This window comes from Grus americana, chromosome 6, assembly GCF_028858705.1.
Source record: "Grus americana isolate bGruAme1 chromosome 6, bGruAme1.mat, whole genome shotgun sequence".
In the NCBI taxonomy this organism is placed as follows: domain Eukaryota; kingdom Metazoa; phylum Chordata; class Aves; order Gruiformes; family Gruidae; genus Grus; species Grus americana.
The window spans coordinates 11,857,934-11,877,913 of NC_072857.1; the positions used below are offsets into that span (position 1 = coordinate 11,857,934).

General features: G+C 39.6%; 1 protein-coding gene across 6 annotated transcripts in view; it reads right to left on the reverse strand.

Annotated features, from left to right (window-relative positions):
* The window catches only part of KALRN (kalirin RhoGEF kinase), a 518,343-nt gene that overhangs the window by 311,527 nt on the left and 186,836 nt on the right, over window positions 1–19,980 (reverse strand). For all 6 annotated transcript variants that reach the window (XM_054830972.1, XM_054830978.1, XM_054830973.1 and 3 more), the window contains exon 4: window positions 2,790–2,982. In XM_054830972.1, the coding sequence (XP_054686947.1) occupies window positions 2,790–2,982 (193 nt within the window). The remainder of the gene's footprint in view (window positions 1–2,789; window positions 2,983–19,980) is intronic.

Here is a 19,980-nt window from a genome sequence, read left to right on the forward strand (position 1 = left end):
AGGCTTTTCATTTCACAAATTCTGCAGCAAATTTCTTTATTCAGATTTGCTTCTTTAAGGATTTCTTGAAACTCTCATGAAAACAACCTTAGGTAGGTAGGTAGGTGATAAGATAAAGTAACTGTCTCTCAGGCATCACCCGTCTGTCTTTTAGAAATCACTTTAAAAAGAGCTGCCCACTATTTAAACCCTTTCAGCAGCAGAAAGAAAATAATCTTGAAGGCACCTCTAAATTAATGCTAACTAAGCTGCCTGGTCCATTCCTCAAAGTGACAGGAAGCTTTGGAGTCACATACGTCAACCATACCCTTTTTTTTCTCTTTTCTTTGTGTGATGATCTGCGAGCATGCTTCACTCTCTGGACTGTGACACAGGATCATTCTGCCAGCATCTCACAACACAAAATCATTAGACTCCACTAAGGGTCATACACTGCCCTGGCACATGCATAACGCTTCCATTAAGCTGAAAAGCAGAATCTGGCCTTAAAACCGCCACTGGTTACTGCTGACTTTGTGGACGGGGTAATTCCACAGAGACTTCCAGTGCCTCTCACTGCAGTCTGTTCCTGCCAAGGACCTCGTGTTTGATCACAGCTGTGGGAAATCACCATGATGGTTCAGAGCAGAGAAGGTACCGGTGTGTTACCCCACATAAATCAAATAAATGTGAGTCATATTGAACTGCGATGCTTATTTGATATTCACAGTTCTTCTTAGGAGAGAGCATCAGCTGCCCCAGAGCCCAAGCCTGCCGATAAGCAGAAGCAGCCGCAAGAATCCTTTAAACAGAATTTCCTGGCTCGTGATGTGTATATTGCAGGGGGTCTACTGTACAGTGGACCACAGCTTAAGAAATTTATTTAAAATCATAGAATTGAAGGACTCATCAGTTCTGAGTGTCTGTGGGTGGCCCAATCAACAGCAAAAGCACTGACTCTTCTCCTTCAGTCCAAATATTTGTGAACCTTTACAGACACCCATGTGAACAGCCCAGCAGACAAAGGCTCAAAGGCACGCACACAAAATGCAGATATCCTTAATGCGAGCCAGCACGTACAGCAAACGAGTCCAAGCTTTGAACACAACAGACTCAAGAGCTGTAACTATGAAGAATAGCTTGACCACAGTTTACTTTCACTATCATCACACCAACTCCACACAATAAAAAAATACAAGTCAATCCTCCTGAAAGTATGAATTAATTTTAAAAACAAAAAAAATTCTAAAATTTGTATTTGAACTCTGCTACTTTGCTTGTAGATTTTGAAGCTTTAGGAAGACATTGCTTTTGTTTACTAAAGCACTGGAGAATTGAAACTCAGTGTTGGATATACATGCATAAGGTGTCTCTTCTTGGGCTATTACGGGACTGTCCCTTAGTGCCCATATATATATTAAACAGAAGCTCCCCATCCCCAAAAGCTATTCCATTACTAGTCTCTGCACAGCCTCCCTCCCGCTCCACATTCTTCTGTATCCATACATGTCCTTTCTCCTTCCCACTGCCCTGAGCCCTCTCATTCCCCACAGGCAGCGTTGCCAATCTCATTGCACTGCAATGGCAGCCACTTCTGCCAGGAGCAGTGATTTCAGTGTGCGGCATGTCCGGAGGTGACATAAACTTATACTGAAGGCAGGCTCACTTTCAAAGGCGCAAGTGGAAGTTATTTTGATGGCTGAGTCCTCATTGGTAGCCAAGGAAGGTGAAGAGCCATGTAAACAAAGCAAAATTTGTGAGTTGACTGGTTTTTTTGTGAGACAGAGGGAAAAAATGTACAAATACTTAAATTGTGATAATGTAAAAGTTTGTTAATGCTTCGCACCAATCTAGCTGCCCACTGCAATTCAGGGGTGCTTTTAAGAAGAGGTTGAAAATAAGGACATATTTATATCACACTGACTTCAACAGATCTTAAATATATACTTAAATATACTCTTCCATTGTAGTCAACATTAAAACTATTGCTACATTCTCTTCTGAGTTCTGGAGATGCAAAATCTGAGTGTCTGAAATTAATGGATTGGTAAGAAAGACAGCCAACAATAGAATTGTTTCTCAGCAAATTAAAAAAAAAAAACCAACACATGACTAACTCATGGCTGGGCATGATTGATGTTTGAGCACTTCATGGACCTGAGCTTTGCCTCTCTTTGGGCAAGAAGCTGAAATTCACAGATAACTAAAGTGCACTAAGAGAACACAGCTGGTTTGTCTTCACCAATGACAAAGTTAGTAAAATTCCCTTTAATTATGCAGTTGTTGCATATTGGTTACTTCTCAATTAACCTGCCTGAGGCACCTTATATTAACATGAGGTGTTAACATTACCCTTGAATTGTAAATCTCAATTAAATTAAAAGGGTGACAATATATAGATACATTTAGTATAAATGTCTTTTATAAAAACAAAGCCACTGAAGTTGGGTAGAGGTCCACTAACAAACAGATACATTAGCATCTACAGAACTTTGTCTTTAGTATATTGACTGATTTGGTGGTGGGGTTTTTTTTCTAAGAGAAACAAAGGAAAGACTGAATGCAGCACCACCAAAAATAAATACCACAAAAGAACCCTCACCAAAGTGAACTATGTATGTGAACCTCCGAGATGAAACGTGCACCTCGTTCCACCAGTGTGCTCAGAAGGCAACGTGATGCCCACTCCTGCAAACAGTCCTCAGATGTCTTTTTTTCTCTCAATCACAGGGCTTGGGATTTTTTTTTACCTCAAGGAAATTTCTTATCAGAGATAATGTTTTACCATACATCTCTCATGGGGTGCTCACCTCAAAGATGAACTTGGAACTGCCGAAGTTCGTTTTCTGCTTCTGCCAGAAATTATCAGGTTTTATAATCAGGGCAACATGAATCTCAGCAGGGAAGGCTTCCTGAAGGGTCTTTAGGAGAGGCTTGATCAAATCCCATTTGGATCCCCGCATATCAATAATAACAGTGAATCCTCGTTTACAAACATCTTCGCTGTAGGAATAAAAGCATATCCAGATAATTAACATTGTGGACAGTCACACTGAGAGTTAACTTCTGTTGCTAGTGTTCAGTACTTCAGAGCAAAGCAAGGAATGATATACTTCAAAATAAAAGGCAAAGATAGTACAGCATAAAGGCTATATGAAAGGCTGTATTAATTTTACCATAATCTAATTTACATGAAATTCAAGTGTATATATTACAGTTTAATCTCTAATTTCCCAAATACATAAAATTCAAATTTTCACTGAAAACATACATACTTTCACATAATTGAAAACAGAATCAAATATATCTGTATAGGAGCTATTTATGTGTACATACAATGGATTCTGCTTTCAACATATTGAACTCAATGCACACCAAAGCCAACAGGCAGGGTCCTGTGCCTTAACGTTGCTGGCCACTTGTAAATTTGGGTGCCTTCATTTTAAGAGGCCCCTTTAAGGGCATTTTAAAAAGTGTAACTTCCAGAAAAGTGCCTGGCAATCATTCCCTTAAAGGAAGGTCCTTGTGACTCAGCATGTGCACTGTTAAAACTGGGGCCATTTTCCCTCCTGATTGATCTTCCAAACGTTGCAGGATCTTTTTCACTCGGCGGCCTGTGCCAGCCTGTGCTCCTCCCTTCTCCAAAGTTCAGGACAGTTGTCTGGCCTGGTCATTGGCAATGCACAGGGCCCCAAAGCACCAGAGCATTAGCTCGCAAACATATCTTCCCTTTTTCCTTGGGAGAAGAGAGGAGAAAGAATAAAAGGATATGTTGATTCAAGTCAAATTTGAGGAAGCTTTCAGCATAGATTTTCCAGGGACGTAGTATTGCTCCTCAGAAAAAGAGGTATGGCTCAAAAGTGTCATCCTCCATCTGCAGCACCCAACGTTTGATGAGATTTAGGAAGTGTCTGCTCCTCTGGCCAGCTAATATATCTGCCATGCATGGCATTGAAGTCTTGAGAGCTATGGTATCTGATTTAGGCCTCAAGCACTTGCACAGAATGTGAAATTCCCCATCCCAAATAATATTACTGGCATGGTAAATTATATTATTAGATATGGTTATAATGCAGAAATTGTAAGACTCTGTTTAGCCTCCACACAAATACTCTCAGTGTACAAACACACACAATGATTTTCACTATACCGTACCTCTTGGAATTCTTAAAGCACTCTTTCTGCTAGTAAGATCCAGTTCCTATATATCTCACTGAAAAGTAACTCTATAAAGCTTACAACTAGGTTTCTGGGCTGGAACGAGGACAGCGATATCCTTCATAGGAGGCACTCTGGATTAACATATATAACTTAAAAGTCCTTGGTGAGCTGTAGAAAGATTTGTGCACAGATGGACCACCCCATGGCAAAGCGGATTTTGCCATGTTAAGAGAGTTTGCTAACTTGAACAGTCTCAACTTAGTGCCAGGAAGGAGCAGCCAAAGCCAACAAGCTTGGTCCTCGGCCTTAACATTATTGGCACATCTAGAGCACACTGCATACAACTGTCAGTGCGAAGAAAAACTAGGGAGACCAGGCACTTCCAAACACTGTCAGGAATATAGATCTTTTTATTCTCCTTTTACCTACTGCTGAAAGGTCAGACATCTGATCCCTCCATAACTAATGCCAAGAAAGGCTGTAAAAGAAGCTTTGTTGGTGGTGCTACTGCCTCTTGCCCTTTGGAACGAGAGCTGAGATAAAGAATCAAATCAGAAAGGGATGAATAGAAGGGGGGTTGTGTTTTGGTTTTGTGGGGGGTTTTTGGTGGGTTTTGTTTTTTTTTTTCTTGCAAAGCTTAATAGGGTCTTCAGTAACTTTTGACAAGTCAACGATCCCTGCTATAATGAACTGACTTTTCCAAGGACTGATTTTTCTTCAAACACTTGACAAAGAGATCCAGGAGCCATACGGGCACATGGAGAGCCCCAACAGCAGGCACAGTAACAGATAAGTGCAATCTGTCTTTTCTGATCTAAATAAATAAATACCTACACCTCCCCCATTGCAACCACAGCAAAGCATAGCCAATATTAACTTCATTCCAACTCCCCACGGCTGCTGCAAACCTGACAACTTACCAAATCTGATCTAAAACAAGAACTTAATTTAATACTTACTGATAAACAACAGAAAAACCTGTTTCAGTAAGCAGAACAGGAATGTCCTGAGGCACTGAAGTCTTCCATTTATGAACCTGAACCAAAGTCTTAGACCCAAACAGACCCAAAATCAGACCCTGCCCCCAGCTTCAGAGCATAGACCGTGTGATATCATCTTGACACTCATGATTAAATACCACCATGACTGGAAGTTCAGCCTGCAGTAAGATAGATTTCCAGATAGGGAACTAAGAGATGTAACTATGGGCTGGATTCTGTGTTTACACAGCCTCTCCGGACCCTGGAGGTGCAGAGAAGCAGTGGAGGGAGCAGGCAGTACTGCTGCCCATTCCCATCAGCACACTATGCCTAAGCATGTGTGTGTGAAAAAATGTTCCACAACACCCTAAATCCCAGAAACTTTCAGGCTTTTGGAGACTTCACAGTATGTTCTCAGTGGAAGAAGAAAGGGCAACGATTCCCCAGCTTTTCCTAGTGGACACAGGAGAACAGCCACTGACCCTGCGGGCCAGGCCGAGACATCGGCCCACAGGCAGGGGTCAAGATGCCTCCTGATTCCTGTCCTGGAAGAGGCAATAAGCAGTCATTCCCTACCAGCACTATCCACACTCCTTGTAACTAGACCAAATTTTCAACAAGCTTAGTACATTTTCAAGTATGAAACTGATAGGATGCAGGGATGGAGAAGGAGGAAAGGAAGGAGATTTCCTAGGTTCAAAATACATCAACAAGTAACAACAATTTCACTAATAATACAAACCTCAATACAATGCTCTTAATTACAAAGAGGATTTCCCTAGTTAATTGGTCACATAGGCATGTAAATTCCTGTATGAACTAAAATAAGTGAGAAGATAGGTATCCTTTTCCAATTATAGTGCAGATAATGTACAAATGGATGGTATTTATCATTTTGAGCAAATCTAACTCTGTTTCAAGAACATTGCTCCCAGTCTTGCAGAAGTGGCTCTGCTTGCAATTTTTTTCTTTAATGATACAAATGGTACGAACCTGTAACAAGACCTGTGGGTGTGTAGGCTCATCTACAGAATTTGATCTCCCCGGCACAGTGATTATTCCACACATCCTTCTCTGACTCGTTGCAGAAAATTAGCACCTGATTTCTAAACCTGCTTGTCAAAAACTATTATTTAACAGCGTTTAAACTGTTGCAAGCCAGAAAGCTGTCTGCTCATTACTTCTACTTTCAGTGGCTGAGCATGCTGCAGAGAGGGGTGCCTTTGAGAGCACTTATACTCTACAAGCAGGCAGCTGGATACTAATCAGGTACTAATACCTCAGAGAAAGAAGAGGGACATAAGAAAATTATTTCAATTGTAAGCTCTCCAGGGCAGGGACCATCTGCCATGCTGCCTTTGTCTAAGGAGATGCCTTGGTGGAGATCTCCAAGTACCTATACTACAGTCTTCAGCTGTCTAGAATGAATTAAAAAAAAATTACTCTTCAGGAAACTGTAGATGCAAATCCAAAGAATTAAAAATAATGAGTAATTAACAGTCTGCAAAACCACAACTGAACATGTATATGAAAGTACAAATGGCTTATATAAATGTGGGGATACCTCATAGGCAATTTAGTTAAAAAAACCCTTTAAAAAGCCAAAATTTAAGTTTCAATATCCAAATACTTACAGCTATGATAGAGTCCTAAAAAAGTTGGCCTTGTGTAGACATAATGAAACACCCATAAAGTCTGGTGAGTCAGAGCAATCTGTGAAGATTTGTCATCTTTGACAGTCAGTCGTTTTTCTTCAGTTACCTCAACATGTGTTGAGGAAATGACCCTAGGTCCCTTTTCAATAGTCTAGCCATACTTATTAAATTTATTGTTTAAAAGCAACAACTCAAACCCTTCCCAGTTAAGCAATTGATCGGGAAAAGCATCAGTAGCAATCAAGCTTCCTCCACACTGCCTGAGCAAGACATGCCTTATCCCTGGCTCCCAAGACGCAACATCAATCCACATATCTATTATGCACAAGTAATCATTTCAGGATGGCAATTAATGTTGATTGTGGTGCTTAATTTTTTCCGGTATTGATATTTGACCAGAAACCGGAGAAAACACTCAGATCAAGGTATTTGGACAATCCATCAGCCTTTTGGCTGTGATCATCTGGACTAGATTTGCAACGGTGAGCACGAAATATTTGATAGTTGATATGTCATTTCAGTTGCTACACTACTTTTAAGCAAAGACAAAGACCAGCTTCTAAGTTTAATAAAAATACCCTAGAATATTTGTGAAAACAATACTTACAATCTAGATTATTTTTTTTAAAAAGCATAAAATCGAAACTCAGAAGCAGATGTGATAATTTTGTCAAAATAAATGCCTCTATTTTGGTTTCTAGGGTACTTTCATAAGGTTATTTTCTCAAATTTCCTCTTTAATTCAGGCACATTCTAAATTGTATTTTCTTTGGCAAGAGCTGGCTTGCTGGGTACCAAATGAGTTTAAGGACTTCATGCTTTCTGATTAATCTTTCAAATACCTATCATTGATTATGTGTATTTTTCATCCTTATGGTTTGGCCAAAGCTTCTAGCATTTAGAAGCTTCAGCGCTTGATTAGCTGAAATAACATAATATCTCCATTCCCATTTTGAGTTAATGACAAAGCAGCACATTTAGCATGCCTGTTGGACCACTAAAAACACAGATCTGACATGTGTAGCATCTCATTCAAAATATGATTTGTTAACAGTGAAAGCAAGATCTCCGTTAAGGAGGGTCAACATAACCTTGTCAGGAGATGCTCTCAGCATAACAAGTAGCTCTACAAGCATCAATTTGTAAGCACAAAATCTGCAGGAATTTAATTATTTTTGAGATCACCATTCCTTTGACAAATGTAGCTGTAGTTAGCCAATTGATTCACAAGCTGAGGGTGGAAAAGGGAGAGGAATAGGAGAAAAATGGGTATGTGACAGCCTCCAAGCACAGACTGTTATCCCAAAGGCCACATTTCATACTGAGATCAAACTAACTCCGCTGCCTAGTTTCCATATCAAAATGTGCCAAGCATCACTTCAGTAACTTATATCTTAATATTTTTGATCAATTGCAATTTTTTATTCATCTTGTCTGTAGTTTGTTGGCTCAGTTTGAAAATTAAGTTAGATGGGGAGGTTTATAATCAGCATCACTTACTGACTTGCGTGCTTTGGTTCTACATTACCATGTTGAGCCTGAAGATCACCTTGTCAATAGAAATGGTCAGTCATCTATATTTATGACGTACTTTCCAATACATTTAGAGCCCCAGATAAAGTCCTTTCTAGTAGATCTGTTTGTCAAGCACTCCTGAATCAGCATTATTTATTAAAATATTTTACTCCATTTAATACTTCTCAGCAAAATGTATCTTGCTCATTATCACAGTTACCAGGTATGTTCCTGAACATTCACACCGTCAGATTGAGTTGTCACCCACACCCCCTAGTAACTGTGGCTGTTTGGCATGATGAGGCAGTTTGTCTTCTCCAAGATCCTAGGACACCTGTGACTGCTGGTCCTCACGTCTCCCTTACGTGCCCATATATCAGTGACCAGCAGAGGAAGTTAGTGATGCTCATCCTAGTAGCACCATTACTCTGGAATAACAGTTCACAGAAAGTTCCCACCAGAGAACTTCAGCTCTAAAAGACTGTAGGCAGACAGACTTCATCCTAAATTTTCCTTCTTACATTTTCTCACTTGGTTTCACAAAGCTTTTTTGTAATTAGAGGAGAAACAGTCACCCAGCCTCCATTTCCAATTAATCCTTTCTTCCTCACTGTGACCTAAATTTGTTTCTTCTCTTTCAGCGCTGAAAAGGAATCACTCATTCTCACTTTTCTTTTTTAAAAAGAGAAAGAAAGAAATCAAAGCCAGTTTCACACTGGCTGAAGCTGGACATAAAGCAGCAATCTAGAGAAATTTCAGTGACATGTTGTAAAAAGACTTGGAGCCAGTGAGGTCCGGTCAGAGACAAACCTCCTGTCTCTGGTTTACAGCCACTGCTCTTAGGGGACACGAGGTGTGATTGCGAATGGCACAAGAATGCAGATGTGTGGGCTGCACAATGTCCACATTCAACCCCCGCCTCTGGCCCCGTGTCAACAGGAGGGAACAGAAAGACAGAAAAAAACCCAAATATTTTGGCAGAAGCTAACTGGTGCCAGAACGGGTGCTCCTACTATTCTCAAGCAAGTAACTTATTTTGGTATTCTCTTTTTACTTCTAAGAAAAAAGGCTCAAAGTCAAAAAAGTCAAAGCAATTCTGTTGTAAAATGATATAAGCTAGAAAGAACTCAGACACCAGTTAGGTATAAGAGAACCTTTTCCCAATATGTAACCGTGATCCTGTGAGCTCCTGAGGGTCGCTGTTAGAGGTGCAGGTCCCATATGGTATCTCTGTCAGGATTCAGCAGGGTTGTGTTGTCCTGTCTTCTACCCAGGTAAAAATCCTGATCTACATCATTACACCCCAGGCCAGAACTGGGACCCAGAGCTCTGCAGGCATTCGTCCTCCTGTTTAATCGAGCAAATAAACACTATTTGAGAAGCTTCCTGTCTTCATTCAAATAGCAAAGATATAAAACACAGCTGTGTCCAAGAATGCATGATTGCAGCTGTTAAAGCCAAATCTGGAGGACGAATATTATAATTTTTCACATTCCTATTAAGTTTCTGCTGGTAAATGATGCCTTCATATAAACTCATTTACCCTCTTCCCCTTTTGTTGTTGCACGTCTACTATATTTGGATCAATATCTGGCAGGTCTTCCCTGAAACAGCTGCTGAGATAAAGATGAAATTAATCAGGGCTTTGTTTTTGTTGAAGCAGGGCTACATTTCAAGATTTGTTACTACAACAAAGAAATATTTGAACAGTAAGTACCATTCAACTCTCTCTCTCTCTCGCATTTAAAGTCTTGTATTGGAGATGATTTAGTAGAAACAAAACAAAAATGCTTTACTAAATGAAAATTATATGTTATTGAGATTTGCCGCAAAAAATAAGTATTAGAGTTGCGTTGAAATATAAACACACCATTCTTGAAAAGGTTTGGATGAGCAGAGGCTATTGAGAATATGTTTCGAGATTCAAATCCATTGGATTCCAGGTGAGAAATAAATATATATGATTGTGCTCCGCACTGTCAAAGTAGTAAGATTTCAAAAATAAATATATCTTTTTGCCTGCACTTTAGGCATTTTTTGTAGTTCAAGCAAGGAGACTATGAAGTCCATTTCACATGCGGTCGCTCTAAAGTTTAGTCTACAGTCAACACTGCCAGATTTTCACATAAGGAAAAGGATACTTCATCTGGGCAATGACTGCCTGGGGCTCTTAGACCCGGGATCCTGATTTATCAGTTCAAGGAATCAGTGACTTAACGAGTGAACGGAGCACGGTGAGCAGCTCCAGGAATTCCAGTCATCATAGTAAAACACAGGCACCCCAGAACGGAAAGTCTCCAGATTGCAAATACATATATTTCGTTGAAATGCTTTGTGGGAAGCAGAGTCACCCATAGTGGAAAAACCTTTTCTAGAAAATAAGCCTGGGAACATGTTCGGCTCACGCAAAGAGTGGTTAATGTAGGTTTAGCCAATAGACAACAGCACCTGGTGAAATCCAATATATGTCCAGAGGCAGACACCGTGCCAAATTCAGTCCTGATGTAAGCAGGTATAACCACTCTGGGACTAGCACACTTGATCCAGGGCTCAATGGGGCTCATAGATGAGGATAGGAAAAAATACACTTCAAAGGTGCTAAAATCACTTTTTCTAAGTACTATTGACATTTCTTGCAGTAAGCACTCATCAGTTCTCATATGCTGCTCCTGCCAGTACAGGAGAGCAATGTACATCCATGTACAGAAGAGCTGTAATTAAAATAAGGAATTAAGGAGAGAAGATGAGAAATTACACATTAATTCAAAATAAGATGTTTCATGATGAGTGTAGGTTCTCATGATTGTGTGTACTGAATTAAAAACTGAAAAAAGGCTTTTATAACAGCAAAATATTGTTTATTCTGCCTTTTCAGGTGAAATGTCTGTTTTTCATTTTGTTCCTTTTTTGATCAGACAAAAATAAAAGAACAAATCCTTTGAATTTTATCAAAACTAAATATTTTGATTGACATAATATTTTAGAGATATTTTTGGTGAGAAATTTCTAAAGCTTTTGGATTTTTCCTCATTTAAAAATCCGCACTTCAAAATAGTAGAGTCTTCCACAAACAAGTAACTTAGCTTCTGCCCATTTGCCGTGCAGAGTTCAGCATGAGATTTGCTTTGCACTTTTTATCTCCTCAGCAGAAGTGATGTAACCATTCTTTGAGGCTTAGAAGATTTTGGCCGGAGTCCACACACTCACTGCATTTAAGGGCACACATTGCATTCAGGTGCATCTGTTAGGAGGAAGGGTTGAGTGCTACATCCCAGAAACACTCGGCGGTCCCTGAAATGAGTCTGTTTTGCTAAGACACTATGTGAGAATTTGAGTACTCTTTAGTAGAAGTGTATGATTTAAAAGCCGATGCCTCCATTTTCCCCAGGGTGGACAATGAGGACTGACCATGACTAGTAAAACAGTGGTACTTTTTTTTTTTTTTTTTTTTGAGTTCCACCCATATACAAACACAGTGGGTCTTTGTAGGCACAGTGATTTACCCAAAATAGTTCACTTATCAGATAGATACTTCCTGCCGTGCCAGGCTGGCTGAAGACTGCCTGTGGTATTACATCCAGAAAGGCTTGCTCTGAAGCTACAGAATCAACCTATGTTATAAGATACACTTGTAAAATCAATTTTTGTCTCTTCCTTTATACAGCAGCCACTACTCACTCTTTCAATAACTACCATGATGGCATTGAGAGGAGAAAAAGTCCTTTTTACTGAGTCCTCAAGAGACAGTGGATACTGATGTGGTATTCACAATCCAGCTTCAAAACATGAAGCTCATATCTGATTTTTTCCTGAACCTGTCTCCTAGCAAGGCCAGGCTCTCTCACTCTGTCTGGCAAGGTGGACTAAGCCTTGCTAATGAAGCTATTTGATGTGAGATATCCCTTATTATTTGTATGGAGGCACAAATGTGTGATGGATCAAAATCACTGATGCTGACCGAGCACAAACAAGTTGCTAATTTGGTATTTTGAAGGGAATACAAGAGCCAGAATATACCATTGACCCCTGGAGTGAGAAAGCTGGATGCAAAACCTTCTGGAGAGCAAAGATAGATCCAACAACTGAATAATAGAATCCACACCTGGCCATAACCATGTAGACCTCGACTGAGTGTCTGAGCTAACACTCTGCCTGTCTTTCCAAGAGCACTTGAGGTATTCCTGCAGCCTCAGATGCTCTCACCTTTGTAGGAGATTGAGCTCCTTAGATGCCTGTGTGCAGTCCCCTCAGTTCGACAGTCCATCATGCTAAGGCACTTTCCCACCCTGATGGGAACTCACATATTGGTGTCATGCCAACACAGTTTTAAGGTTGCTTCCCTTATGATCCTGAATTCCCATCATAACCACTAATAATTTCAGTTCTCCATCAGCAGCTTTTCCCATCAGTCACCACTAATTGGAAGAACCTAGAGCAACTGCTTCATCCACTAAAGCCAGGTTCAGAAAAATGCTCTGAAAAGTAATTGCCTGGTTTCAACTGCCTGTTCCCTTTCCCCTGTTAGCTATATTGCTTCTTTATCAAAAGCACAATAAAACTTCACAGGAAAGTCCATCTACAAGTGCCACACGTGAACGTGCATCATCCTATTCATCTCAGGAACTGTGTACCCCAGGTGGTGCTTTTTCCGCTGCCAGACCTGAAAATTATATTGACAAATTAACATATACCAGGATAGGAATGATAGGAATCTGCTAGTCAGAAAACTCTTACAGTTTATTGTAGGTATTAGCCAGCCCATGGTAATAAAAATCACAGAGCAGATTCATGGAGCACTGCACCTAAGGATATTTGGCGTAATATTGAGTGGCTCATTTGATCTGGAAGAGATACATCAAAGATACATCACAGGCCACATATACTCCACCAGACTAATGATTTTCCTACCTGTGAGTTAAACTAATGCAATATAAAAGCCTGAGTAGAAATGAGCCTCATGCAGCAAGCTTCTGTAGCAAGTTGAACCACCATAGTCACCCCCCTGGACAACGACTGGTGAGAAACAACAGAAAGCATGTCACCGTCGCTCTGCAAAGCTCTAGCCTCACATTGGACACATCAACCAGTGTAAGAAAAGCCTACTAAGTATAACCCCCTGACACTGAGATATCACAAATAAATATAAGCATTTTCCTTTCAATTAGAGCTTTCACAATTTTCTACATCTGGCTGGAGCACTTCAGTCCAGGGGATGAGACTGAGAGTGAGGCGATCCTAGTTGGGTTGCTAGTTGTATTTCTGTGTTATAGCCCAACTCTACTTCCATCTTTTTTCATCTGTAAAATGGGTGTTACTGTACTTTTCTTTACTGAGGCTAATGCATTCTTCCAATGAATGTATTATATTTGGAACATTTTCAGACACAGGTAGGATACATAATTGCAGGAGAATTACAAATTGCAAATAGTCATGGCCGCTTCATGTTTAATTCACACAAGCTTAAGAGAGATCACTTAATAATCTAAGCATGTGCTTATTTATCTGTGCTGGGCTATATTCTCTGTTACACGTGTGCTGATTTTATATAGGGAGCATTTATTGCTCTATACATATGCTTATCTAATTATACTGAATACACATGCTTTATTAAACTCATAAATGAGCACATTTATGAGTCTATATGAAAGTAGAGCCCTTCATATTTTATTTATAAAGTGGGACAATAGAATTGCATTGACATAGAACATCCATTTAATTCAGAGGATTTAGGGTCGTCCCACAGATTTTGCTATTTTTTGTCAGAATCAAAGCTTTTGGGTTTTTTAATTAGATTTCCAGCCCATCTGCTTGCAAAGATAGCCTTGACAATATAAACTAATGCACATTTGTCTTGCTGAGTCTGCAGCCAGTGGGAAGAAACAATGAGACGAGGAGAACAGTGAACTTGCACCCTCCATCTTACTGGAGTGTTAACTAAAAAGCCAATTCTGACTGCCTAAATATGGATTCTTAACTATTTCATTGCTGTTAATTTTGCCACAAAACCTGCAGATAAAATATTTGTCAATTCCCTGAATTATTCACATAAGCTCTTGCCCATTTTGATGACTATGCTGTATAATTCAGGCCGTCAATTAGGACCCAGCAAGTACCTGGCCAAATATATATGCCTTCAATTGAAATCAAGGATTTTGCTCCTTTTTTAAGGTGTGGAGTAAAAGCATTGATCACAGTATAATCAGACAACTACTACTAGAAGCCTATAGTGGAAAAGATTGCAAAACCACAATTATTTGGATTTGATGTAGAACCCACAGGAGCGCTAACCTAATACATAATTTTAAGTGCTTTATGATATAAAACTAAGGAAAACGGATTAAAATCTCTGTTGCTATGACATGCTTTACAAACAGCATAGAAACCAGCTCAAATAGACTCAGACTTTTTCCTACTGCTATAATAAGAATGCTGCCCTAGTCTCTTATGAGAGTGACGCTGTACCAATTTATAGTACTTTACTGCTAAAAATACCCACAAAACAAATTACTCTAAAAAGAACTGATTTTTTTCTGCATTTTCTGTAATTACTGCTTCCAAACTTGAATAACTGTTTCAACAATCTTTGATGTAAGCTCTCCTAAAATCAGTAACAATGAGTGTTTATGTCCATCAGGCACGCTCACACAGGTTGTTAACATCTGAAAATAGAGGTGAGACTGGGTCTGAGTTTATGACAGTGGTTGCTGCCTGAATTGTCACATTGTGGGGATGCTGCATAGAGGCAGTCATAGCCTGATACTGGGGTTTTAAAGGACAGCGATGTTACATGACCAAAGGACAGCAATGTTAAGTGACCATGCTTCCTTAATCCCATGGTCTGTCTGATAAATACATCTTCCATCTGGTCCTATTTGTATGGTTGTGCCTCACAATATAGGGAGCTTGATTAAGCAATTAAGATGGTGCACGGAGCATATGTTTACACTTGCTGGATATGGATGGACTTACATATGCACTTGACTGCTTTTCTGGAGGATCACAGTACTTGAACAAGAATTAGGAAAAGGACGTGGGAAGTAGAAGCCTGCAGGCCAGGTAGACCTTTTACCGCTTCAGTTGACCTCTTGCATCGAGTTCCAAGTTTATTTTAGTACGTTAATGTGTTAGTGTAAAAAAGTATTTATATCCTCCTTTCATTTGTGACTAAGAGCAGATACGATGAATGCATGTTTCCACCTTGATGATTTCCTTCTTATGCTGCTGGCAATTTACACAACGAATAAATATCTTTGTTGTGTCATAAGACGTAAAAAAGTTGTGGAAAAGTCCTAGGCTTGGTGAATGGCTGCCTAGATGGATCCTCTCTAGTCTGTTGAGAGACATTTCTTGCTTGATTCTGTTTGCAGAGCAGATATATATTTCCACTACATTCAGATTCTATTGAAGACAGCTGTAGCCTGGAAGAACCAACAGATGAATCCTGTGATTTTCACAGGAGGCACCTATCAAAGGTAGTAAGAACTAATGATTTGATAAATCAATCCAGACCCACTCATAAAATTACCTGAGATATCAATTTGTTTCCAAGTACTTTAAAATCCACCAAAAAAAAAAAAAAATCCTGTTACATCATCTGGTGATAACGACTTTTTTGCTCTTCTCTCTGCCCCATCTAACTAGGATAGTTTATCATTATCTTTGTTAGAACTTGACCAATATTTGAATCTACATGATTCAAAACATAAAGTGCCCTGTACGTTACTTTTAGCATTGGAAGAACAAACCTACATTATAAGAATGCTGTCATAGCCTGTTGTATCTTCTTTCATCCTGAAGGATCTTAAATAGCTTTGCCATGAGTAATCAGGTGTTAAATAAAACAGGGTCTAATATTATGCTTTAGAGTATTTCACTCGACAACAAAAGCAGAGGGAACTGCCTTTTTGTATTGGATTTAGACAAAGAACAAAATCCATCCCAGAAGATCTTCGACAATTTCCTTTGAAAAGGAACTTAATTCTTGGCCAAGAAAATGAGAAATCCGAGAAGAAATGCAAGGACTTAAAAAGCTATGTGCCAAAAAATGTTCACAGGTGCAGGAATTAGACTTTTAACAGAATCCCTAATTACACATCTGACTTTTGGCATCTTTTCAGAGTTAAAGTTCTTTTGTGCATTTGTGTCCTCCCACCAAAAAGGCAAAAATGTGTTTTCATTTGTAAAAACAATTATAAATCAATTACCTCTAAGTGGGCAAAGTGAGCAAATATTGGCAAGATAGACTTCAGCTTCTGGAAATACTAACTTGTCACCAATTTTAATAGCCCAGAAATGGAGATCAAGACAACTTTGCGCTGGTACTGCATCAATACATTTATTTGATTTATATTGCTCCACTTTCTGTACCTTATTCAAACATGTCTGCTTTAATTTTCCAAGTGCCACTAGGAATGTATGAAATATATATTTTAACATGAAGACAATTAGCATCTTGTTCACTAAGGCAAATATTTCTAAACGTAGTGTCAAAGTTAGAGCAGGTGGATCTTCAAGTGGCCTCTTTCTCAAATGTACCGAGTTGATTTTACCTAACAAAAGCGCGTGCCTTTTCTCTATAATTAGTAGTGCCCAACAAGTCATCAGAACAGTGCTGCCGATGCTAATATACCACAGATGCAATTTAACAGTCCATAAACCTGCAGAGATGAAGTGTCCTACAGAATTCATTCCTAAACGAAAATCCCAGGAAACCTTTTTAGCTGATCCTATTTTCCTGTCACCTACCATATACCATCTGACACTGCAAAATCATTGGGGTGGCTGTTGTGGAAATTAAGGAGAAACTGAGATTTCCAGTAAGCCTGGTAAGCGTGGAATGATATAACAGTTGAGTTCTGCCTTGTGAACGGAGAAGAAAGAAACCTTAAAAAACCCGCACATATTGCTTGTGTATTTGATTCCTAGTCTAACAGTTCATTAACAAAGCAGAGCTTCCAGACATTCTTCCTATGGGTAAGATTGTCCGCTACTTTCCTATGTACCTGCTTTTTAATTAGATTTTGGAATGGAATTGCAGCTCCTACCCACAAATCTCCAGTGAGAAGCAAAACCTAAACTAATCTGTGATCCCAGAGATGTTCGCTTCTCCAGATGCTGTTTCTGAACTGAATTACAAATGTTGTAAAAACAGAAGAATGGAGAAATAAGGGGACATAACCACAAAATTGGATGTGATTAATCAGTGTTGTAAGAGTTCAGTTCTGTCTTGAGAATGGAGGAAAAAGAGGTCTTAAAGAAAAAGAACATACTGCCTATTTGATTAATTCTTAGACTAACAGTTTATTAACAAGGCAGCATTTCCAGCCATTCTCCCTATGTGTAAGATCACCCAGTAAGTTTCTCAGGTACCTGCTTACTTACATTGTGGTTTGGAATTACAGTTCTTCTGTAAGTTCTTCTTCTACTCCCTAGACTCGCTGCATGGCAAAATGGTACATTTGTAATGAGACGCTTTTATCAAGAGCATTTTCTAAGGTCAGGAGGTGACACAGTACATGGACAATTTCTTATGCAGTGCTCCCAAGACAGCACTGGGAAATACAACTTTAAAGACCCTGCTTCCCAGAAATGAGAGGTCTAATCAGTGTGTACTATTAAAGGGACCTGTATTTCCACCTCATGCAGCATAACTGTAATAAAACCACTTAGGGTCTTCTATCTTCAAGATGTAAAAATATCAGCTAATTTGATTTCCCAAACCTTTGTGAGGTGCTTCCTGCATGGACTGGTAAATTCAGGTTATACAGTTAAACCAAGGGGGAATAGAACCCAATGTTGAGTCCAGAACTAAAATTCAGGAAGGATGACTGCGTGTCATCCCTGATGTTCCAGGATGGCACCTACCTTAATGCAAATGTGACATAAATGGGTGGCCTAAATGAAACCTGAGGCTCCCATCTGATTACCATCTACAAAGATCACAAAAGAGACAAGCAGAGCTGCTAATAAACGTGGTCCTTAGTTGGTGGTCTAACCAGAGCTGCTAAGGCTAATGAAAAGGAAACACGATTTTATTCTCCAATTAGGACTGATTCACAATAGAAAAACAATGGAAGGAAAAATTTGCATTGCTGCATTAGCAGAGGACTTTGGCCTCTAGGGCGGTCAGCTGCTGAAGATTGAGATAGAAGAGACCTATTAAATCATCCTAGCCGGGGACGTTGTCGGTACTTTGCCAAGAAAGAATAGTAATCAGTACCATAAACCTACCTTTCTTGCAGCTAATCTTTCACCAGCATTAAATTAACATGTGAATAAAGAGGAATGGTATTTAAGGAATATTTGAAAATATGGAATCAAAAGTCTCCATCCACTATTACTGATGGTGTGCCTTTTTCCTGTGCCATACAAAGTGTAAGTGCACAGTAGATGAAATGTGTACAGGAAGCCTATTTGAAGTTTCTAAGGGAAAAAGCCCATTTATTCCTAGTGGGACGTGATATTTGCCCATGGAGCTGCTTAATACCATGCAACAGCACTTCAGAACATCACATTCATTCTTGACCTGAAACAAAGTATTTTGCTGATCGTCCCTCAGGACCACCAAAGCTATTTACCGTGCATTGCAGAATGTTAACCCGCAGAGAAAATGTGAAATTACTCCCCGGAGTTCCAAGGTATCACAGCCCCATGTATGGGTACAATGCGTATCTTAAAATGCCATAAAGTGCCTGCTAAGGATCCCACCCATCTCCATATTAATGCTGTGGTGGTATCTTTATTATCTGTGTTCCTTAATTGGATACATTTAATAACTGCTTGGATACTGGACCCTGGTTTAGGTCTGGAGGGTAAAGAAGGATTTAATTTTACCAAGCAAAAGTTTTTAATGAGTAACTTTCAAACTAAATTTGAAAAAGTAATATTTATTTGATCCTCAATGACAACATCAATAGCAGAAGCATCTGGCTTGCCAGATGCTCAAATAAATAAATTAACAATCAAACTTAACTCATCCTTCTAGTAAAAGACTAAGTGCTAATAACACCGGATAGATACTAGAGATTGTCAGTTCTTGGATTCCCATGGGAAACAGGGTGATAGAGAGCAGCTCAACATCACATCCACACTTGATCAGTGCACAGGAAAGGCATATGAAAGCAGCCTGAATTTGGCTGGAGATGAACTGCTGCTACAATTTTCAGAGAGAGAAGCAATTATTCTACAAAGCCAATGCTCTACTGTGATTTCTATTCAATGACTTGAACCAGAAGGACCGGTCAGCAAAGCTGTCCCTTGTAAATACGGCATTGAGCCTCCAGCAGGTTCCTACTTGCCCTTGTTCACACTGTAGCGGGGATATGTGGAAGAGGTGCGGGATATTTCCCGGAACGCAGCTGCAGGACAAGGGAAAGGTGTTTCGGTGCTTTGGCTTTTTGGTGAAGTACCACAAAGGAACTTTCTAAAATACTACGTTGCTGGAAAATTCTGCCGAGACCGCGGCTTCCCTTTAAACTTAGACATAAAATAAAGCCCTGTGTACACAGGCAGGGAAACCAACGCTCCCTTGTTAATAGTAGAAAAGTACACCGTGGCACACATTGCAGACCAGACAACATCTGCCAAGCCAAAAGCATGTTTGAGTTACACTTTTCTGCCTTTTCTTGAGGGAGGAAGGAGAGATTCTAGAATTATTTTTCTTATTTATGATTTTATTTTGTGTTAAGGTA